This window comes from Anolis sagrei, chromosome 3 (assembly GCF_037176765.1).
Source record: "Anolis sagrei isolate rAnoSag1 chromosome 3, rAnoSag1.mat, whole genome shotgun sequence".
Taxonomy (NCBI): domain Eukaryota; kingdom Metazoa; phylum Chordata; class Lepidosauria; order Squamata; family Dactyloidae; genus Anolis; species Anolis sagrei.
The window spans coordinates 60,153,806-60,178,898 of record NC_090023.1 but is presented as its reverse complement, the minus strand read 5'-3'; the positions used below and the strand labels follow the sequence as shown (position 1 = coordinate 60,178,898).

The following is a 25,093-nucleotide window of genomic DNA, read 5'->3' as shown; positions in this document are numbered from 1 at the left end:
CTCTAGGAAGGCTGAATTCCATAAGTGAAATAGGATGATATTTCTTCTAATACCATTTTTAACAGATGCTATTTTAGACATATACAAGTATCAGCTTTGTAAAGGGATAGGATTTTCCTTAATTGATCCATTCTCTACCTTTTAACCAACCTAATCAATTACTTGATTAAACTAAAATACATGTGAAGATTTCAGGAATTCAATAAGTGTTCTAAACTGAAGGACACGGGGTTTTTTTTTCTCTGTGATTTGGCAAACGATTTATTAAAGGTAATAGAATATACTACATATTGATAAAAGTGAAATAGATATTTCTGAAAGAGAGCTACAGCCCCAGAGCAAGAAGGCAGCTATTATCCAACAGCAGGTTACAGTGGAACTAAATCCTTTGTTGGAATGTTGGTTTTAAAAGAGGATTTTGGAGACAGAATTACCAACTTAAAACCAGATGCTACTACCCCACCAACTTGGATCCAAATGACAGAACTAGATATGGAAGAAATTGGCTTCCCCGAGAGAGCTGTTGAGCAGGTTATCTGTCTACTTAATTTGGTGCTCCCTGTGATGTCTAATATAAATAGGTGAAGTCTATTGATGGATCAGATTGAACTGATAGAGGAAAAGGATGCTTTTGCTTGGCTACTTGGGAAGGAGGATCCAGCTCGGGGGGGGGGGGGGGGTTGTGTGGCAGAATCAAGTTCAGGGAGAAGGCAGTAGCATATTACCCAGGGATGGCACCTCAAGGGAACAGTTTGTTAACCACCCAGACCAAAGGTTTAATGTGGACAGCTCAGGTCGCTCCTCCAAGGAGAGTTAGTCCTTCTGCCAGTGTGAAAGTGCCTATTTCAGATCCTAGACTTAGTACTATTGAATGGTGGGGTGAATGGGGTAAACCTGGAGAATATACTTTTTTGACTGACTCTGGAACTTCAACTACTGATTATTGTATTATTTGTTATGAGTTGTGAAATACGGTTTATAGTTTTGAAGTGGTTACACGTACAGAGAGTGACAACCTCCCTTTCATTGCATCTCTGTCCTTTCAGAGCCAGAATGTCCATGTAGATTATGAATGATTGTTGTCAGAAATAAAAATAAGAGCATTGAGTGTTACATTCACTGCACTATTACACTCAGGAAATTGCCTTAAAATACAGGAGTCTCTTCTGATAACAAGACCCCCCCCTCCCCCCCAAAAAAGGTCCTGAATTTATATCAGGAATTAGTCACACATTTACAAGGGTGTTTGGTCCATTATAATCCTACAAATTATCATGTTGTTTCTTTTAGATCTAAACCCCAGTTTGTCCAGGAATGCCTGGACATGAAGAATTATTAAGACATTACAAGAGATACAGGGAACTGAATTTGCCATCTTTGCCTTTGGATTGCTTCCTATTAAAAAAAGATATAAAAAGCTAATTAATTTTAAAAAGGGCTAATAATAAGAGCAAATGGGGAGAAATTGATTATTGCACCAAGGCTACATGATTCTGTCACTTTTTGAAAGATAGTCTCTATGGGGTTGGATAATAAAATGGGCCTAGCAGATTCTTACATTTCTTTCAAGAACTGGATTCATATTTTACTAGTCTATATACTATAAGGCAGTGTGAGCATTGAAATAATAATAATAATAATCATCATCATCATCATCTTTATTTATACCCCGCCACCATCTCCCCAAAGGGGACTCAGGGTGGCTAACATGGGGCCAAGCCCAAAAATACAACACAACAAAATAAAATACAAGTTGCAAAATAGGAACAGTGGGATTAGGCCTTCATTAAGGACGGAGGGAAAAGTGCATTATGAGGACAATACTATAGATGGAACAGGCAGAAAAGGGATATATGGTCAGTCTCCAAAGGCACATCGGAAGAACCAAGTTTTTAGATCTTCCTTAAAGACAATATACAAGGCAAACTCCACTATCTTCCAAATTGCCCCCCTCCCCCATCTTCACTTCTGAAATTAATACTATTATTTCTAAGCTTAAGGTGGGCAAAGCACCAGTGAGTGACCTATCTCCTGAGATGCTTATAGTAAATAAGAGTTGGTGGGCCCCAGTCCTAGCGGCATTATTCACATGCATAGATTGGTTTGTATTTATTAGGCTTGGGCGATCCAAGTCGTTATTTTCATTATTCGTTTTAATTTCATTATTTTTTTAATAATTAGAAGCGATATTGACGCGTTTCAGCAACCCAGAAGTGTTTTGCCCATATCGAAGCTTGCGTCCACCATCTTCCTTACGATCCGCCAGTGAATCGTAAATGAAGGGGGCGTGACCTTGAGGAACAGCTGTTTCCCACCCCACCTCCTCCCTCTTTGCATCCGCTGGCTTTGCGAGGCCGGCTTTGCGAGGTGGACGTGGCCTCCAGGAGGAGCTGGCAAGGCCACGCCCACCTCATCCCCCAGCCATCCATCGCCCTTTGCAGGCAGCCAGGGCTGGGGAACTGTAAGATTGCTTTAGAAATCTTACAGTTCCCCTGCCCTTGCTGCCTGCAAAGAGCGATGGGTGACAGGGGGATGAGGTGGGCATGGCCTCCAGGAGGAGCTGGCGAGGCCACGCCCACCTCATTAACGAATCGATTCATAATTAACAAAATTTTCTAAATTTCAAATTTTTGAAATTGGAAATTTTGTAAGTAAAAAAAACCGAAACACCAGTGCTCCCTAGAAACGAAACAAGTTTAGAACCAAATTTTTCCTTGATTGCCCAAGCCTATATTTATACCAGAAGACTGGGAGCTTGCTATCATTATTCCAGTAAATAAGAAAGGAAAAAGATCAGATCCTGAAACTATATGCTAATTAGCTTGCCAAGTGTAATAAGCAAACTGTATGCTCATCATCTCCTTGAAAATCTGGATGGAAGAGGAAAACCTTCTGGAAGATGAGCAGGCAGGTTTTAGACTGGATATTCTACTGGAGATCATGGTATAGTCTTACATCATCTTATATATTCATCTAGGACCAAGGGAGCCCTTTATACAGACTTCATTGACTTTAAGTCTGCATTTGATATGATTCCCTGTGGCAGAAATTGGAGATAATATTGGCTCGCACCTGTTGACTTTGATTCATAGTCTTTATGTAAAAACATGCTTGAAAGTAATCTGCAATAGGGTAGGCCACTTGACCAGGACCATCCCAACACATGCAGGTATAAAACAAGGTTTTGTGCTAGTGCCTTCTTTGTTTAATATTTACATCAACTCTTTAGCTAGGAGTCTGTCTGATTCCATCCTCCTAACCTAGCAAGTAGACCTTTGTCATCCTTCCCTTATGCAGATGACGTGGTACTTCTCTCTTTAACTTACATTGACTTGTGGTGGCTATTAAATACTCTGGGTAGTTATTGCAAAGCTGAAAAACTAGTAATTAACTACAATAAGTCCAAAGTCCTACTGTTTACTAGGAAACGGCATATACATAAGTGGCAAATAAATGAGCATACAATTGAGCAAGTAAAATCTTATAAACATTTAGGAGCAATTTTTTGGAAAGCTCAGTCTACTAATGCCATTGCAAAGCTCAGAGAAGTATCAAGTCACTTACATCCTCCTTTTTTGTTAAAGGAGAACAACATGTTCCATTGGCTTTACAACACTACAAAGCTAAGGTGTTACCACAGATGTTATATGTGCACAGTGGTGTGCATATAGTCATTTTGTTGCCATGGAATCCACACGGACAGAATTTTGAGATATATCCTTGGCCTTCCTAGTTGTGTGCCAAATGCACTTTTACAATGAAAATCAAGATAAATGTCAATTGAGTTCTAGGCATATATCCTTAAATTAAATTTCTGGTTAAAATGTTTTTTACCCCAATGGGACTGGCTCCCTTAGTATTAACTGATGGGTTCCATTCTAGATGGAAAAAGACACTAGATGAGAAACTAGAGAAACAGTAACAGTTAAAGTGGCCAGCTTTTGTGCCGCAATGGTTCCTTGTTGCCAAAAATGACATGATAAATTTAAGGAAAATTTTACCCGTATTTAATAATATCTATTTTAAATAATTTTGTTATTAATAATATTTGTTCAGATCTACTTATTAGTTTTTGTTTGTTTTTATCTGATCTGATGATTGTAATAAATTTATTATTACTACTTATTAATTGATGATATTTTAATATTTCCTATGCCATTTGAGTCTTTTAAATATATTGTGCAACAGAACAACAGCAGCAAAAATAACAACTGATATTCAACACACAACAAAATGGCAATATATTAACAACCGATGTTCAACACGCATCAAAATTGTGAAAGATTTATAAATCCGAAAGACACATTGATGTTGATTCCAACTGAAATCTGTCTACTACACTTGTCGTGGTTTTATTGTTGGAAAGAAGAGTAGAGTAATTTTACCCCGAAGGCAAACCATCTGCTTTCTCTGGGTAAAAATGGAAAGAAAGGCTATATCTTAAAGTTACTTCCTTTAGAGCAAAAAGCTGGCATAGTAGCAAGCCGCAATCATTTGTCATGTTTAATGGAGTGAGAATGGATTTTAATGTGTTAACTTACACATCCAGGTCTGAATTGATTATGTCCGTGTGGAAGTGGGAAACAGAAAATATCTTAGACATGCATTATATTCTATATATTTTTGTTCATCTCTCTGCCCCCCTCCCAAAGAAGAACAAGAACATGTCATAAAAGGAACACAAAGAAGGCAGTCAATGAGATTAAATGTCCATCTTAAAAAATAATAAAATAAAAATATATCTGAGCTTCACTTTAGTAGTCCTCATTAAGTTTTGCTCCATCTAGACACAATTTATATATTGCCATTATTTTACCTAAAACCAATTATATAAAAAATAATAATATTGATTTTCATGGAAATATTGATTATACATCACACAAAAATCATGAATGACTTCAGTTAGAATTATCATGTATGTGCTAAACAACATGGTCCATGAATCGAACTTTCTGGACTCCACACCATAAATTCCAAGTATTTGAGCTGTGATGATTTTTTTTTCAGCAGAGTTGTGTTCCTTCTTTGCAAACAGAGGTTGCTCAACACGGTACACAAATTATGCTTTTGCGTATAGCACACGTCTCGGGGGGGGGGGGGTGCTTTTGAGGAGCTCTTGAGGTGCCCCTGACCCGAAGAACACCAAGAGGCAGCTCGCTCTCCCTCCCTCCTTCCCTCACAAGTGCCCATTGGGCCTCTCCTCCTCCTCCTCACAGGGCAAAGGAGACAAAAACAGCAGTGTACATCCCTCTCCAGGTGTTAGGAAGTGCGCAGAGAAGGAGGGGCGATGCAGGGCGCGCACTTCCTAATGCCGGGAAAGGGACATGCAGCAGTGTTGCCGGGCACGCGGGAAAAGAGGCATGCATGAGGCTTCTTTTCCCGCATGCCCAGCAACGCCGCTGCGCGTCCCTTTCCCGGCGTTAGGAAGTGCACGCCCTGCATCGCCCCTCCTTCTCCGCACACTTCTTAACACTGGGAGAAGGACTCACGCTGGCGTTTTTGTCTCCCTTGGCCTGCGGGACTTGCCGTGCACGCCTCCCATTGGGCCAAGCCCTGCTGGCCCCTCCCCTTTTTGCCCTGTGAGCCTCCAGAGGTAAGTAGAACGCGCTCGGACCCAAAATGGACACGGCGGGGCTTTGCCTTTTGCACAGCTCTCAGGCCGCGATGACAAGGGCTCGCTCTTTCAGGACCGAATTTCCCTTCTGAGTGGTCAATTTCTCTCACTTCCCGCTGTCTCACCCCTGTTCTTAACTAGGAATTGGATGTTTGGGACTGCCTGTAGTCTTTTTTAATGGGTGGGTTGTTGATTTGATCTTTGAGATGTGAAATAAGAGGGATTTGGGCAGTGTTGGCCCTTTTGCAATTGGCTGGTCACTATCTGAAACCATAGTGTTTTTTGAATGGATTGGAATATTGGGTTGCTGTGAGTTTGGCCATGTTCTAGAAGCATTCTCTCCTGACGTTTCACCCATATCTGTGGCAGGCATCCTCAGAGGTTGTGAGTTCTGTTGGAAACTAGGCAAATGAGATTTATACATATATCTGTGGAATAACTACCAGGTACTGTTTACCCACAAGCATCAAGAAATTACATATATTAGAAACCAACTTTCTCATTATTTTCTTTTCAAGATCACCAGACTGGATCACAGCAACACGTGTCAGGGGATAGCTAGTGTATATGTGTGTGTGTATATATGGCATGGGACAACTTCGGCCCTCCATGTGTTTTGGACTTCAACTCCTACAATTCCAAACAGCCAGTAGGAAGTCCCAAATACCTGGAGGGCCAAAAATTGTCCATGCCCATATATATATATATATATATATATATATATATATATATGCATACATATATATACACATGCCCCTATATATACATGGTTTGGGGGGGGGGGTGCAAAATACTGTTTACTTACCATTGAAAATTACCTAGGGCCGCCGCTGCTTGCAAATATTGGCTATCAACTCTTCTTTATCCCAGACTGGATAGTACCATTTCATTCTAGCAAGAGTTGGAGACTGCTTTGGTAACTTTATAAAATTATTTTCTTGAAGAACTAAATAGAACTTGTGTGTTCCTACGACACTACTTTGCAGTATCCAGCATAATCTGAAACCATAGTATCCTTGTCATCTTCCGGGATGGTATTTTTAAGCATTGTTTTAGGGTAAATGTTCCCTTCTTTGGGAGGCAGTAAAACATTGCTGAGAACTTGAAACAGTTTTTTTTAATGGATGTTCCCAAGTTTGGAACTCTGCCAAAGAAGGAATTACTCGTCTCATCTCTAATGAGCTACTGATGGGCAAAGACATTTAAATTTAAATAGAAACTTAGGGCTTTTTCCAAAGTTTTATCTGATTTTTAAAATTATATTATTACTGGTTTAATGTATAGTATAACCTCTGTATCTGTGGGTCATTCCAGGACCCCATGTGAAAACCTGAAACTGTGGATAATATAGAATGCCATATTTTTACTATAATTTGTCCAGAAACATACCATAAAATTGGAATTCGCTCCCCAGTGAAATTAGATTGGCGTCCTCCCTCCTTTCTTTCAGAAGAAAACTGAAGACGTGGTTGTGGAATCAGGCTTTTGGCTAATGGATATAACGGCACCTGAATATTGAATTGGACCATACGATTGTTATAATGGAAATGCCTTTATGATTGTATAACTAATGTTGTTTTTAATTTACTGTATTGTATGATTTTATCTTGCTTTGATAATTGAAATTATTGTGGCCTCAAATCATTGCCATTGTTAGCCGCTCTGAGTCCCCTTGCAGGGTGAGAGGAGCGGATAGAAATGTTATAAATAAATAAATAAAATTGCACTGGACATCTAGAGAGGCCTATGAACACTTCTGGGAGAAATATTTTGGCAGTGTAGGTAAATGAAACCATGTATATCAAATCTGTTGATTTGGTTGTTCTACTACATTATATTTTATCATGTATTGTGAACTTGAGACACATTTCAAAATATAACAAATAAATACAAATACTTGTGTGATAGGTTTGATCAAATTGGCCTCAGTGGTTGTATTCCAGCTGGTTTAAATCTTGATACATTTTATTGACCAAATTGCAAACAGAACATTAAAAAAATCCTCTAGCATCAACATTTTAAATATTATTGGTCAACCTGAATACTCTTTTTTAATAGTGTTGATTTGTTATGGGAAATTCACCAAGAAGAGTGGAGATCTCTAATGTTTTATTTATATCCATGTGGTTAAATCTCTCATAGGGAACACAGATGAAAACACAAAGGTAGCAGTGCCAATCCAAAATAACATTAGAATGCATAGACTGTTATGTTCTTTACCTACATCAGCTGTTTTGGATCTGAACCAGGAAAAAGGCAAGATGATATTACAGTACCCTTCCATACTTCCATTTATCCTCATCTGACATTAATTATCCAACATGACTCTGTTTCTTCATTTCAATAGGGTCCACTATTATCTGGGGGTTTGTACAGGGTGAGGCAGCATAACTTCCTTTTTTCAAAACTTAATAAAACCCATTGTATGAATCAGAAATTTTTATTTTATTTTTTATAATGTAGGTGCATACCTAAAGTTTTGTTTTATGTAGTTTGGAAGATCAAATTAGGTAGGTGACGTCCCCCATTCTCCATTCTCCATACACTGAGTAAACTGATTTCTGGTGTTTGTCATGATTCTTGCCAGCATAGCAGGCGTTATGCTGGCAATTTATTCCTGGATGTTGGTCTTCAAATCTTGTAGGGTACTTGGACAGTTCACATAAACACAGGATTTTTTTTAAAAAAACCCATAGAAACAAGTCACAAGGGGCCAAATCTGGAGAGCGGGCTGGCCACTCCAAATCCGCTTGAAAAGTAGGCCTCAACGGCAAAAGCACGCTCCTCACTGTTCCAATGCATGATAGCAACTGAACTGTGTCAAGCCAAAACTTTATACTCCCACCTCTCGAACGAGACCACTAGCACTCTGCTATGTCTTCAACCGACTGAATGGCGCACATTTTTAAAAAAGGAAGTTATGCTGCCTCACCCTGTATATACATGCAAAATCTGGGAACGTACCTCCCATGGATACAGGGGTCATACTATAGTAGTAGTTATAGTAATAAAGATGGTGGCTTAGCTGCAGAACCCACCATATTACTGATCCATATTTGGTACCCACAAGATGTCCTGTTCTGTTACCTGTCTCCTTCATTCTTCACTGTTATCCATCTTCACTGTTATTCAGAGTCCTCAACTGAGTAGCCAATTACACCTTTAAAAAGCAACTGATGATCTCTGATCCATTGCAGGCTGATTGGTGTCACTTTAGAACCCTCCCAAAGGATTGCAAGATTCCATCTCTGGAAGGTAGCAAATCAGCACCTCCTATTCAAAAGTGTTTCTTCTTGTAGTGTATGTTGTAGACTATAGTAGGCTGGATCTTAACAATGTAAGTAGTGGACTCAAGTAAAGAAATGAATACTGTTCAATTAGAGGAATAAAGTAGAGCAATTGATATAAGAATGTGAGAGAAAGGGATAGTATCAGTGTAGTAGTGGCAAGGCAGCTTGGATTAAGCCCAGCCAGCGGTGGTCTTTGTACACCCCATGAAGAGGCAGGAAACAATATAGATTGGCCAGATATGTGTTGTGTGTGTGAGAGAGAGGAAATAAAAATGAGTGTGTATACAAAAAAGGGAAAGAATGAAAATTAGATATATAGAGAGTAAAGCTCAATAAGACAAAAGAAAAAAGAAAAGAAAAGAAAGAACGGAAACCTACATTCATACAGAAATCGAAGGAAAAAACATTGATCTCATACTAGCCATTTCGTGACTGACCATGTTCCCATAGTAATCACACTGCAATAAGACACAGTTCCACAGTAGTTATTTTACCTCCTTTGCTTTTAAATAACCAAAGTGCAAATGAGCCCAAGAAGGCATAGGAACTCTGGAATATGACAGTAAATGTCTTAATTACTATAAAAGAGATGGCTAGATTGCATGAAGAAATATTATATGTGAATCCTTCCAAACAGGGCCCTGTTGGACTTTTACTGGAGGTGTTCAAACAATGCCTCCAGTAAAAGAGGATTAATTTGGGACAAAGCTTTGTCCCAAATTGAGTTTGTCCTGCTTTGTCCTGAATTAATTTGATACCCTTGGATCCAGGCCTTCCTGAAAGGCCCAGGACTAATAGGGTATGGGCCCTGTGAGTCAGTTACAACAGCCTATCTCAATTTGTAGGGCCCCATGAGCCCAGAGAACTGAAGAGGGTACCCCCTCCCCAACTTCACATAAAAAATAAAAATAAAAAACTTAGCAGGCCACCATGACACCTCTCTGGAGGTCTCCAGGCACATAGAAATGACAGACCAAGAGGCAGGGAGGGGAAATTGCTATTGCCCCTCACCTCATGTCATATTATTTCTATATGCTAGAAGGCTTTCAGAGATGCATCATGGCAACCTGGTAAGTTTTTTCTTATTACAAAGACATTTTGGGATTATTTTTTTTTTGAGAGAGAGTAGTCCCATGCCATCATGGTACTCACAACAATGGCATGAGGGCAGCCATCTGGGAAAGCCCATGTTTTGGGTGATGTGTAGAGACTTAAACACACACTGAAGCAGGTTTCTTAAACCCGTTTTGGCATGGGTTTATGCGAATCTAGAAGTACCCTGTGCCTCATATAGGTGTTGAGTTTCACACTTCAAAAAGAAAGAATTGTTGAATGTTCAGACACATAGCTGTCAATAACATCAATCATCAAAATCCATTCTTTTTTTTTAAATTAACATGGTTTAAAGGAGAATTTGAATTTACAGACATCAGAGAATATTTATAATAGTTTATATATTCTGCAAGCCACATTAATCTCTTTTTGTGAAAGGATATAAGATAAAATAACTTAATAAAACAGCACAGAATTTCACAAGTGATTATCAGCAACGTTTTTAAGAAGCATTCATCAAACACAGTAAGATTTTATGAAGTTTGTTCTTGGTAAGAGAGAGGACATATCCCCTTTCCTGCAATAAAGGTCAAGTATTTGAATTAACAAGATGCAGAATCACTTGTTATTCATTGTCTGCTTCTGCAATATATATTTATTGTTCCGCACACGATAATGTACCTGTTTAGTTCATTCATAAAGCCCAATGAGAACAGTTTACATGTTGAATTGCCAGAATAGGTTATAAATGAAGTGTTAAAGCATTATCTCATTTTTTGTCTTTTCATGTGAAATCGTATTAGTTTCATGTGAGGGTGCAGCTTCTTGCTTGTACAGCAAATGTGTGAGGATTTTTTTAATACCCTGCAAAAATGTGATAAGAAGAATGCCACAATTTTCATTCCTTTCATATATGAGTGTCGATGAAAAGTTGGCTAGCAACAGCGAGGGCATTCATATCAAGCTAAATACACCTTACAGTAAATGTACTGATTATGTTAACGCTGAGTCAGCAAGTAGATAGGGTTAAGGCATATTTTAAACTTAAATGAAGAATGTGCTTCTTAGTTTTATGAATAATATTAGAAACAGTTTAATGAGTTAAACTGTGTCCAGTACTAGCAAACTAGTATTCTTTGGTTATAGAGCAGAAGTGTCTGTCATAATTTACTGTTACATCAGTTAAAATTTCTTTTTGCCATTATTCTGTGATAGAGTCCAATGTAATTTTTTTCTTGTGGAAATAAAAAAAATGTACACCAAATAGAAGTGCTTTGTACTAATGAAATTGAAAGATCATATAAAAAGAGCAAAGAACATGCAAGCTGTATGTTGGTTTTTCTTATATAAAGGCAAAATATGAAAGAAGTAATATGTAGTTTTTCCAGTTGAAAATGTATATTAATTAGATAATGTTTACATTTTTTAAGGAGGAATAGAAAATTAACCTGCAGAATTCAGTATTTAGTGTGGTGGCCAAGAATAGATGCTTTTGATTTATATATATGCAGGTTATGATAAAATACCCCTCTGGTTACAGGACTAAGAAAAAATATTTTACTATTAACTCCACCCAACTATGCTGTCTTCTTCAAAACACAAGATTTAAACTTAATATTCTTACAAGCAGATGCTTGTTTTCATCAAAATATGTGGCAAACTTCAGGATGTACCAAAATTATCTTTGCAATTTCAATTTTGAGTAGAATTGAAATTGTAAAGATATTTTAACACTTTGTATAAAGTTATGAAGGGCTAAATATGGAAGTATCTAAATGTAAGATAAAAAAAAATCCCAGGACCTGACAGCAGGTGCACACACAGACCTGTCAGTCTGGGATATGGTCCCCCGCCATCCTCACAGCCTCCTAGCAAATCAAGATGGAGGGTGGTCAGGGGACATCCAGCTGAAGGTTTTTTTTAAAAACAAAACAAAACAAAACAAAACAAAACAACAAATCACTTCTTTATGCCCTGGACCATACATGCAAATATCTTAATATAAACATAAGCAGATTTGCATGTGTGCATGTACGGTCCAGTGCATAAAGAAGTGATTTATTTTTTTAAAAAATCAATTTTACCTCTCTTTGCCCAAATCTTAATTCAAGCTCTGTTTAAGATTATAAAGGGTAAAATAAAGAGTTTCAGGGAGTTCTAATTGTTCTCTATTTGTGCTTTTGAACTACCTGTATGTTCCTTTGACAGCCCAACCATCTGATGAGCTATTTGGGGCTTTTAAAAAGCACATGTGTGCTGGAGCAGTCTACGAGTGTAGGGTGGTGGTGGAAAGCACATGTTTTGCATGACTACAGGGATATACAGTCATACAGAGGTGCACTTTATCCAGCTGAATTGGGTTTTAAGGACACAGTTTTAACATATGCATTTTAGTTCTTAACCTGATTTTTTTCTGCACTTTGGCTAAATGTCATTTAGCCACTTCCCCTTTTAACCTTGTTTCTTGTGGGTGTTGCAACATGTGTAAAGAGCCCTTAAAGAAAGTACAAGACCAGTTATTTTACACTGGCTCCCTGGAAATTGCTTCATTCTTGATGTGACTACAATTAATATTATTTTCAGAATAATTTTGTATATATGGATGAAGCATATGACTAGAATTGAATTTGTTCTGCCTCAGAGCTGGAAATATTTGAGTAACTAGTGTATTTCGAAACACAAAAGGAGTATTTGAAGTTGCATTATACAATAATCACGTGATACTTGCTTGACTCTATAAAGTTAGTAGTTTTATAGGGAGAAAAAAAATTCATAGTGCCGAGAAGCAAGTATCACTTGATTCTTACATGATTCAACCATCCACCAATTCAAGCTATATGTTTGCATATATTTAACATTGGAATTATCTGTTTATTTGTTGGAACTGCTTTAAACTTCAGAGGACCATCATAGCCATTTATGCATCTTCCTATTACTCATGAAACTTTAAGGAAATAAATTTAAGCACAAATATTGGGATTGTTCAGTAAGCCTCATGTAACAACTCTGTAACAACTACTTAATTAAGTATACTTAACTAAGTAACCTCTCCTGATGCTCAACTGTAAAGTTGACAGAAACAGTCACCTGTACTCCTGTCATTGACAGAAGAGACTTTATAGTTTACCTGTGGTTGCCAACTGGTAAAGAAGATGGAATGGGAACATTAGGATCATGGCAATGGTGTCATAATTGTTATTAAGTAGTGAAGACTTATGGATGGGTGAATCCATAATCACAACTATTATAGTGACACTATTGCCATGATTGTAATCCTTCCTCACTTTACCAGACCTTACGTGCATTGAGAGGAGGTGGTCTATTCTGCCAGCTTTTGGAGGAGGAGTCAATGACATTTCCATTGTGTTTGGGAAAATATTGGTCAATGGAAAGTTAATCTCCTGTATCAGAAAAGCTGAGATGGAATACTAACTGATATTTAAATGTATGCAGTATTTTTTAAAATAGTAAATGTTCTTTGGTATTAAAATTGATGTACCTTCTGTGGTGTTTCAAAAATATTCATAAAGTATTATTTTGTAGATATGTGAAGATATATCTTAAGAATAAAATGACAGATCCTTAGTAGTATAAAATATATATCATTATCAAGAGAAGTTATGCTGGCAGTTAAGACAGATTGAAGGTATATTTATTGAAAGAGAACTGATTGACATTTATTCTTATAGTCCTTTAGAAACATTTAACTAAAATTAAACTGATGAAATGAAAAAAAATAAACCTTTTCCCATTTTTCATACAGAATAGGTTCTAAACTCCAAAGATGCTCATATGTGTCTTCTTTATGGTTTCCCAACATTTGAGCAAGAAATACTGGTTTAATATTTTTGCATCCCCCTTTTATGGGATGAATTAACAGTAGTGAGGGCTCCAACTAATTTATGTATAGTTTTCCCTATATCTTATTATATAATAGGATACTGAACTGGTCCGAATAGAGAGAGGAAACCATTTTGTACTTTTGCAAAGGATATCCATATGAATTCACATTGCTGTTGACAGTAATGTCAGTCATAATGTAGTGCCATGATTGACACACTGTAAAAGCTATTATTAGGTTGTTGCTTATTGTAACTTCAGCTATCCTCAAAGAAATTAATGGCCTTTCATAAGCGGGGTCATGGTATTTGGAAAAACACTAGTTTGAACTACCTCTTATTTTGTTTTCAAACCTTCATATTTAGAAAGTGCTATCTAGTTTTGAATGAGTGGTATTTCTGTGTGATTATAGATATAGAATATATTTGATCTGGGCACTAAAATTATAATTCTATACATCTGGTTTCCTACTCACTGCAACATAAAATATTAAGAACATTATTTAAAATGTTTGCTGTGGAATAAAATTAAGTACTAGTTAGGTATTTTTTAAAAAAAACAACCCTGATTATCCTTCTACTTGTATTTTTCATAAGGATCTCGCCTTCGTCAGGAAGACTTCCCACCCCGAATTGTAGAGCATCCATCAGATGTAATTGTTTCTAAAGGAGAGCCAACAACATTGAACTGCAAGGCTGAAGGAAGGCCAACTCCCACAATTGAGTGGTACAAAGATGGAGAGCGTGTGGAGACTGACAAAGATGACCCCCGGTCACATCGCATGTTGCTCCCTAGTGGATCTTTATTTTTCTTACGAATTGTACATGGACGCAGGAGTAAACCGGATGAAGGAAGTTATGTTTGTGTTGCAAGGAACTATCTGGGAGAAGCTGTGAGTCGTAATGCTTCTCTGGAAGTAGCACGTAAGTAATACACATACTTCTCAAACATCATGTAATACTTTGCAACTGTCTTGATTCAAAACAGAGATAAGTACAATTCTGTAATACATCCCCAAATTTATCTGTTAAGTTGATGTTACATATGAAGTTTATAGACTTGCTCAAAGGTAGGAGTGCTTATCAGTTTTTCTGTAAACTTCTCTATTTGGTACAATGGCTTTGAGTTTTCTCCGATTCATACTAGGATACTTATAATTTTTTTGCTGCCTATAACCATAATTGACACTAGCATGGAAAAAGCCTAATCTTCCCTTCAGGTATAATTTCCTTTTGAAAATGCAGTTAATCTTGGATTTACTACAGCTAAGTTATAAATCTCTATCATTAGGCATACGAATATTGTCTATTTATCTGATTATCTTGAGACATCTATTCTGAAAAGGTGTTTGTTTTTATATTATTCATCTACTGTAGTACAGTTTCATAGTCCTCACATTACCAATACCATAAACTGAAATGATTTAGTGATATAAGGAATAGCTCTTTATAAATAAGATACTGAAGACACCTGAACTCTTAATAATTGCATAACCCTTTTGCCTTGGAAGAAATCCATTATCTCAGATATATGTGAAATGCATTCTAGGTAAAATATGATTATCCCTGTTAATTGTACCAGGTTAATTAAATCAGTAGGATTTTGGTATGGTATCTTGGAGTCGATTTGTTGTGAGTTGCAGTTGTAATCAATCTAAGAAATATTTGTGTAATTTGTTTGAACAAAAACAGATTTTTGTTTGACTGTTAAGGTAACTTCTGTGTAAAAGTTGTTTTAGTAAGCATTGGTTTTGTTAACGTCTGTTTTGTGGATATTGTTTTTAAAGCAAAAGTGATGAATCTGAGGTTCATATTGGGGATAAGTGTTTCATTACTACTAAGCTGAAAATACAGGGCACACAAAAACCTTTCAAAATGTTACAAGGGTGTACATTTTTGATTGAAATTAGCACCACATTTTATCTCATTTAGCATTTAAAAAGCACATCATTACTGAGTAGAATGGAAATGAAGAGTGGATTGTACATGGCCTTTATCCCTAGTATCTGTAGTGACTTTCTTTAATGTCCTTTCCATCCCTCCTCCTCTCTTGCTTTTCTTCCATTCATTTCTACTCTTTGTTTCCTTCCTTTCTTCTTTTCCTTCCTACCCCCTCCCTCCTTCCTTTCCTTTCCTTTTCTTTCCTTTCCTTTCCTTTCCTTTTTGTCCTTCCTCTTTTCTTACCTTGTTTCCAGCCTCTACCCATCTTCTCCTTTCCTCCTTCTCATTCTCTATTTTCCTTTTTGTTCCATCTTCCCATCCAGGGTTACCTGATTCTTTGATATTACTTTCAATTGCTGGAAGATTTGGGTAGTTAACACTTGTTTTGTTTTTAAAGAAAGAATTCTAAGCAGGCAGCCACTGAAATGCATACTGTTTTGGGCCAAATTACAAAGGGTGTCCTTTTGGCCACTGCACATTACATTTGCCAGGAAATACTTTTATTTTTGGTTTCAGGGTTCTGAAAATTGAGGTGCGCATTAGAGTCGATGGTCAAAAACATTTATCTGGAAAAGACCACTGGTGTTCTGAATATGGTTTGAAAGATTAAAAATGTTTTATGATTAATGTATGTGTTAATTCATAAAGAGTTATTCTGTGGTTTTAGCCTGCCCATAGTTGCCTTATTATTTCTAAGGAAAAAAGTTCATAACTAAGTTGTTAAATGGAAGGATTGATACCAGTCATTATCACACTAGAGCAAAGATTTCCATTAAAAAGTATATATTTAATATTAAATATTTCTGTTTTCTTGTGACAGCTGTATGTCTCTGTATTTGCAATCCCCCAAGTTAAGTTTTAACCACTTCATCTGGTCATGCATGAACTGAAAGTCAGATAAAAATGTCCTTAAGGAGAAAAAAGGTGGATGTTACTTTGGATAGTTTTTTAAGGGAAAGATCAGAGAACATGAAATCCAATAGTAAAACTGTAAAGGGTTTCTCAAATACTACCATGTAACCAATGCTAGATTATTTTACTGTTTTTATAACTTTGAAGTTTGAAGTTTGAAGTTAAAACTCCTTAGATTTTACAGGGAAGTTTCCTAGTTTTTCAAATAAAGGTGCTTTTTGCTCTTTGTATTTATTTCTTTTAGTGAAAACTGAGTATGCTTGTACAAGAGGCTCTGTTAAGATAGATTGAATCAAGTTAATAACATTGGTCCTATCAGTAATGCTAGTTTGAATTCCAGTATTGTTGTTTTTTAGTTTTTTCTTTTCTCCTCTTGTTTGCTGGAGAAGTCAGCATGTTATGCAGTTCTGGAGCATGGAATGGGAAGGAAGCAAAGCTTCAATAAGAAGAGGAATAAGTAGAAATAACACAAAGGAGACTAGAAATACCATTGACTTTTACAGAAGGCACATATAGATCCAAGTCACTATTAAACGATATTCAGGAATTTTTGCTATCCTGTTTAAGATTCATTAAATATTTGACAATTTGGGACATAGAAAATGCCTGCCTTTCTTTCATGCCTTTCTGATCCTTTGTTTTATTTGTTCTCATGTGAACTCAGCTGTGCATCCATGTTTTTGGGCATATTTTAACGTGTGAACAGCCATCACTAGTACTGGAATGGAATATCTCCAATTAATACCAGGTGCTTTGGGAAATATTTCAGGGAAAAGAAATAGCAAATTCACCCTCCATACCCATGGATTCTGTATCCACAAAATCATTGTATATAATTGTTCTTGAGCATTCATGGATTTTGGTCTTCAAAGGGGTCCTGGAAACACACTCCTTGCCTATGAATATCATTCCTTGCCTATGAAAACCCTATGAAATTCATGGGGTAAACCTAAGTTGATAGGCAGCCTGAACATGGACACGCACACACACCTCCCCCAACAACTTTCCAATCTTGTTTTTGTTATCTAGCCTGCAAACAACAAGATTTGGAAAACAGAGCCTTAGCTGGACTTGGAATATGCATCCCTATAGTTTTAAAAACACTTTGCTTTTGTTACTAATTTGAGCAAATGATCTGATCCTCAAAAGAAATATGTTCCAATGAAAGTGACAAAACTTAATTTATTTGAGTTGGCCTATTTATGTGTTCTACTCAGACTGTAATACTTGTTAGATTCCTTCAAGTTTTTAGAAAGACTTTGCAGAGTAAATTTATAAAAATAAGTCTCAGAAGAAAATAAACATATCTGAAGGGATATCATGATAGAGTGATTCCTTTGTACTACACGTACTATAAGTTTACATTCACTGATAGGTTTCATTAGGCCCTACAAGTTATAATGTAAAGTTATTTGTGCTTGCTTTTCTTACTTTCTTTTGAACTTGTATATATTCCTAGTAGGAAATGGTTTATATTTTCAGAGGTAAAATGTTGTTATTTTTATTTGAAACATAATCTATAAGACTTGTAGCAATCTCTAGTGAACTGTCTTAATGGGTTAGGAGCAATGTATGTCATCCTTAACAGAGTTGGAGCCTTTTATCAAGTGCAAATTGATATACCTGAACCACTGATCTGCTGACCAGTGGAAATTATCATGAGGCATATCTTGGCTAAAGTACATAGATAGGATTTCAGTTTTGAGTATGAACTCTCCACATGAAAAGACAGAGCCTGTAACTCATAACACTGACTGAGACTGCCTCTGATCTAGGCAGAGATGGTCATAGCAGCTGTAGCCCCAGGTGTTAAATATGAGACAGCAGTTTGATCTATCGACCACTGTAAGAGGGGCTCTGGCCTAAATGAAAATTCATGAAAAATTGATGAAGTCCCCAGATTATTTTTTTTCCTTTTCCTTTTTCGGTGTTGTGCCAGAGTAGTGGGAAAAGATTAAATGAGGTGTTGAATGCTTTAGTGGCAAAGAGGTTGTGGTTCAAAGGTCAAAAGTCACGAAGAAACTGATCATCCCCCCCTCCTTTTTTCTGAAACAAAACACTAGTCACTTATTAGCTTTGATTTATGATTTTTTTGTATTAATTAAAATTAGAACACCTGTAATAATATATATGTATTATCTTATTCTAGAGAAGGGGGTTTTACATTTGTGATACCACCCAACCCTAAAAACACCCCACATGCCTTAATTGTTAATTTATCAAGAGAACTAAAAGCAGCACTGAATCTTGTAACTAAAGTCTGAATTTTGACCATTGTTTTTCAGGATTTCCGCCTGTAGCAATTTCATTTAGAGGAAGAAAATGCTCCTGCATTATTAATAGGTCACAGATTGCTGAAATAGCAAGCTCTGGACCATTGTCCAAACATAATGATTCTGCTTGCTTCAAAATTGAAAGCAAATTGATGCTTTATCTGTGATAGTAAGAGATTATAGTCCTTGACTGGATTTAACAAGAACATTGCTATAACATAAACCTCATATTTTCACACAATATGTCTCATCCTGTTTCATGTTCATCTGGTATTTAGCTCCCCCCCCCCCTCCCCTGCCAATTTGCACCAGAGTGTATATTGTACCAGTAGGTCTTTCTGGAGAATATCTATAAATCATCATGTTTCAAGATTTTTTTTTTAGTATAAGATTTAAAAGGCATTACAGGAGGGAAGTTGCAGAGGGAATTGCCCAAGTCTCTTTTTCTGCCTTCCATGTTACCTCACTCTGGAAGTGTGAATTGCCACAGGCAATGAAGCAGAAAAGAGATGACTGTGAAATATGGTATGTCATCCTCCAATGAGTAAGGACATCATCGCATTGATGGTTTTCTCTGTCTCCGCATACTGCTGGCACACTACTGGCATGGAGTCTACCAGAACCCATCAAATGATGCAGGGCTACTTCTGGTGGGGTTCAGTTGGGTTCCATGTTGGCAGCATTCTAGTGGCACTGAGACACTGAGGAAGCCGGGCACAGCAGGGAAACATTGTGATATAGCAGCCCATGACCAACCATGCAAGAAGATGAAGGGGTACGCTGCCCCATAATTTCCCCTACTGTCTCCTACTCCCCCAGTGGAAATTCTTCTCAATCTTCATGTGATGAGGTCCCAAGTCAGTCATGATTTTTGTAGGCTGGAATTATAAGAAATTTAGAAATTTCTGAGGTTGTTGATGCAGTTATAAAGGACTCCTGTAAATGATTGCCCATCATGCTGTTCACAAATAATGTCATATAGAAGAGATCTTAGGTCAGTGTGAAAAGAGACATCTTACATGATCTTACATGATAAACAGTTTTGATACCTGGTAAAAGCATGGGTTAGTAGTTATTTCTCTCAAAAGTGATATTTGTCACCTGTTCATAATCCAGAGTGAAATGAAGGAGTGTTTTCATTGAAGATGTTTTTGGGTTTTCTTTCTAGTTTAGGTGATAGGGATAAGTTAAAAAAATCTGGACATGCAAATCTTCAAGATTGCAGTGTTTGATACAATCGAATGTTCCAAAGAATTTGGACACTAGTTGACATAGATTAATACAAGAACCTGAAAGAACAGGTCAGTTGTGAAAACAGGCATTCTTTCCAGAACCTGACTCTTTACAGAAAATCCCCAGTATGTTTACTCTAATACGAAAGATCTTGGTTTGAGACATTTGGAAACTACTACCTATCAAAAGAGACACTACTTGGGCATTACTGTGTAGATTAGCTAAATATTTCATCATAAAACAATATGCTCATTTTCTTTTGAAATCAATATTTTTCTGCACTTATTTAATTCACAGTGACTTAATATATAATCTTTCTTGCACTTCAGCACTATGTGCTTTCTATAATGTTTGAAGTTATGACAAACATGTGAAACTTCTCCAGACTCCAGAAATTGTCTTCTGAGATCCTGATGTGTCTGGAAACAGGAGAAAGGGAATCTTTCATATTCACTCATGTTGAACAATTTCAGTGATGTGGAGGAATGGGAGTCCTTACGAACTGTCCTTTGGGTCTCCTCTAGAGTAACAGGATTGTGGGGAAAGTAAAGTATTCCAGAACTGGTCTTAAGAACGGTGCTTTAGGTCTCCTCTGAGTGGATGGTTGAGGCGAGAGAAAGGCTATCATTTGTGATGGAGATAAGTATATTCTTTGTTTTATTTAAAAACAGAATCCCATGCAAAGAAGACAATTCTACACCTAAAAGGACAATCCCCCTACTTCCCATAGCTCCATCTGATGAAGTCCTTAGGGTGCATCTACATTGTAAAATTAAGGCTGTTTTGCTGTCTTTATTCCATGTACACATATCAAACTTAACCTTTTCTTTACCAAAAATAGGCATGTGAGGAAGTGCTTTACCTAGAAACCTACAGGAGCAGTGCTTATCCTTCAACATAGGTTGCAGATTTCCTGTCCTATATATTAACAGAAAGTGGTTTATTTTCCAGAAACAGAAATTTACTTCCAGCTTTTTTAGGTTTTGCTATGTTTATTTTTGGCATTTTTGGGTAGTTTGAGCAACCTCGGCACAAGCAGTTGGCCATCTGCCATGGTTGCATATCTATGGCTTTTTTTTCTTTTATATTAACTGTCACACTGTGGTACTGGCATGAGAAAAGTTGTATACAAGGTGATAAATAAGACAGTTATTTTACAACCGGGTGGAAATCAGGCAGGCTTCCAGATGTTGCTGGAATACATTGCATTACTCATATTTGTCTATGCTGACTACTGTGTAATTCTACTCAGAAGTAAGATACTTTGAGTTCTGTGTGAATTATTCCCAGTTAAGTATTATAGAACTACATCTGTAATCTCCTTTTATAGCTTGGTGTAATACTATATTGAAGAATGGGGCAGATTGGTATTTTCAACGTGTCATTCTGATCTTGGTAGTGTTAATCACATTCATATTGCTTCCTTTGTTTTTGAACTTTGATTTGCCACATTTTAAAAATATTTTAGGAAGTGTTATCACTTCTGTAATGTTTACACATTCTCCTTGATGAGGCATTGCAAGATATAAAGCCTTCAGCACTGCAAGTGTTTCTAATGTTAATGTTCAAATAATCCATTTATATAGGTTAATTTCTGTTCTCTTTTTTCAAGCTTTGTGTACTCAGGGTTTTTCTAATTTTAGTCAGCTAAATAAAAATGTTGCTAATGAAGAATGCAAAACACTACATTGTATTGTTTAATTCATCTTTTCACACCTTCATTCCTTATGTTTGGGAAATTTGGAAGTACAGTTTTATTGTTGTGTACCTTTAGGAGAAAGAGGTACTTTTTTTCCTAAAGGTACTACATAATCCTTTATCTAGTGGTAGTTTAATTATATTTCAACTTTTATATTTTTACTATTCTGTATGTTTCTAGGTTTGTAAGCTTTATCTGCACTTTTAAAAAATGTAGCCACTTCAAGTTCGAGGAATAGGAGAGAAGTGGACCAGATGTACAGTGAATGAATACAGACCTAAATACATAAGGAAATGATAATGGGAGTGAGTTCATAATAATTGAGACTGAATAAAGTGATATTTGTCACCTGTTCATAATCCAGAGTGAAATGAAGGAGTGTTTTCAGTTCAGTAAGGCTCCTTCTGCACTGCCATATAAAATCCAGATTAGCTGCTTTGAACTGGATTATAGGGCAGTATAGACTCAAATGTCAATTATCTGCTTTGATAATCTGGATTATAGGGCAGTGTAGAAGAGGGTGAAGTAAGATAAGGTATCAGCTACATAAAGTCAAGTGAATCAAGTCCCCCCCCCCCCCCCCCCGGCAATAATTTGAGTAGGGAAATAATTTGTTCTATCAAAAGATTGCAAGAGGGGAGAAGATAGGCTTTCAGAGCAGCACACTGATAAAAGACATCCTCCTTCTCGACCATGCCTCCTTTTTGGTTTTTCTCACTATACTTCAAAGGAATTGAAAAATTGCCTCCTCCAAATTGGTAGAATGGAAATTCCCTAACAAAGGATTGTTGCACCGGACTGAGGAAGGCAGTTTGGGGCCCTCCAGATGTTTTGGGCTATATCTGCCTTCAACTGTGGACAGATACAAAGACTCCTTAGATTGAACACAACTTGAATTTTTCATTGTGCAATAAATGAGAAAACTTTGAGAAAGTTAGGGTTTTGGAAATAACTGAAATATTGGAAGACCAAATGTGTTTGTATTTATGAGACCCCTCCCCGGTAGCTTCTGCTATAATTGAAGATGTTTTTGAGTTTTCTTTCTAGTTTAGGTGATAGGGATAAGTTAAAAAAAATCTGGACATGCAAATCTTCAAGATTGCAGTGTTTGATACAATCGAATGGGTCTCGGAGGTACTGCTCTGCAATGGCTCCGGTCATTCCTCGAGGGTCGGTCTCAGAAGGTGTTACTGGGGGACTCCTGTTCTACCTCACAACCTTTGTTTTGTGGGGTTCCTCAGGGTTCAATACTGTCCCCCATGTTGTTCAACATCTACATGAAGCCGCTGGGCGAGATCATCCGGAGTTTCGGGGTGCGGTGTCATCTGTACGCAGATGATGTCCAGCTCTGTCACTCCTTTCCACCCGCTACTAAGGAGGCTGTCGAAGTCCTGAACCGGTGCTTGGCTGCTGTGACGGTCTGGATGGGGGCGAACAAATTGAAATTGAATCCAGACAAGACAGAGGTACTCCTGGTCAGTCGCAGGGCCGAACAGGGTATAGGGTTACAGCCTGTGTTAGACGGGGTCGCACTCCCCCTGAAGACACAGGTTCGCAGTTTGGGTGTGATCCTGGACTCATCGCTGAGCCTGGATCCCCAGGTTTCGGCGGTGACCAGGGGAGCATTCGCACAGTTAAGACTCGTGCGCCAACTGCGACCGTACCTTGGGGAGTCTGACTTGGCCACGGTAGTCCACGCTCTGGTTACATCCCGCCTTGACTACTGCAACGCTCTCTACGTGGGGTTGCCTTTGAAGACGGCCCGGAAGCTCCAACTAGTCCAACGGGCGGCAGCCATGGTATTAACAGGAGCAGGGCGCAGGGAGCATACAACTCCCCTGCTGTACCAGCTCCACTGGCTACCGATTAGCTACCGAGCCCAATTCAAAGTGCTGGCTTTGACCTTTAAAGCCCTAAACGGTTCTGGCCCTACATACCTATCCGAACGCATCTCGGCCTATCAGCCCACCAGGACCCTAAGATCTTCGGGAGAGGCCCTTCTCTCCATCCCGCCTGCTTCACAGATGCGGCTCGCGGGTACGAGAGATAGGGCCTTTTCTGTGGTGGCCCCACGGCTTTGGAATGCCCTCCCTACTGAAATAAGATCAGCCACCTCGCTAATGGCATTTCGGAAAAAACTGAAAACTTGGATGTTCCAGCAAGTTTTCGGCTAACCCGACGGGATGATGTTTTGATCATGGATTAGCAATCTCGGACAATGAATTGGATTGCGACTTTAATTATGAGATGTTCTGGTCTGTATTGGTGGCCCAATACTATGTATGTATATGTATGTATTTTATATTTTAATTTTATATTTTAAATTGGAATATTGTAGTTTTAAATATGCTGTAAACCGCAATGAGTCGCCGTATAGGCTGAGATATTAGCGGTATACAAGTGTACCAAATAAATAAATAAATAAAATGTTCCAAAGAATTTGGACATTCACATTTTTTGTTGTTACAGCATCTCCTATCCCTGGTCAGAAACACATTTTTAAAATACAGGCAGTTTTTAAGTTATGGACCAGATAGGTTCTGTAGCTTTGTTGAATTTGCATGTATGTCAGAACAGGTACTTCTTAAAGTGTAACTCCAGCCGAAATATATGTATCTTTTAGATAGCATGGGGAAGGGTCAGCAACCCTGTGGTGTTTGTTTTGCTGTCTATGCCACTGTACAGATTTCATCTGACTTTCTGTCCCTGTGATCATTGGATTTTGAAAAATCTGACTTGTTGTGGAAACAAGGATTGCTGATAAAGTTTCAGTGGAGACACCTTTTCCCCATGATAACCCTCTCAGGAGTGAAATTTCCTTCTTAAGGATAGATTTCTTTCAATTTCTGTTGTCTCACCTCCATTATTTCTTAAGGTTTATTTATTTTTTATTTATTGATTTACTACGCTTCTATACTGCCATTCTCAGCCCGAGGGCGACTCATGGCCCACAACAGTACAAAAATAGTTTAAACATTAAAAACATTTAGCATAGATTAAAAAATTCATTACAATTAAAATCAATAAACATAATAAAAACCACAAGTCGTCCTCATTCATTAATCAATCATTGTCCAGTCACATTGTCCAACCGTTCCGAGATCAGAGTTTCTTACCTACACTGCGTTTGGGGAGGCCTGCTCATATAGCCTGGTTTTAACTTTTTTGCAAAATGTTAAGAGGGTGGGGGATGATCTAATGTCTCTGGGGAGGGCATTCCACAACTGAAGGGCCACCAC

General features: G+C 37.6%; 1 protein-coding gene across 14 annotated transcripts in view; it reads left to right on the top strand.

The window, feature by feature from the left end:
• ROBO2 (roundabout guidance receptor 2) overlaps positions 1-25,093 on the top strand; it is a 1,336,704-nt gene that overhangs the window by 825,368 nt on the left and 486,243 nt on the right. For all 14 annotated transcript variants that reach the window (XM_060770531.2, XM_060770530.2, XM_060770520.2 and 11 more), the window contains one exon: positions 14,394-14,720. In XM_060770531.2, coding sequence (XP_060626514.2) covers positions 14,394-14,720 — 327 coding nt within the window. The remainder of the gene's footprint in view (positions 1-14,393; positions 14,721-25,093) is intronic.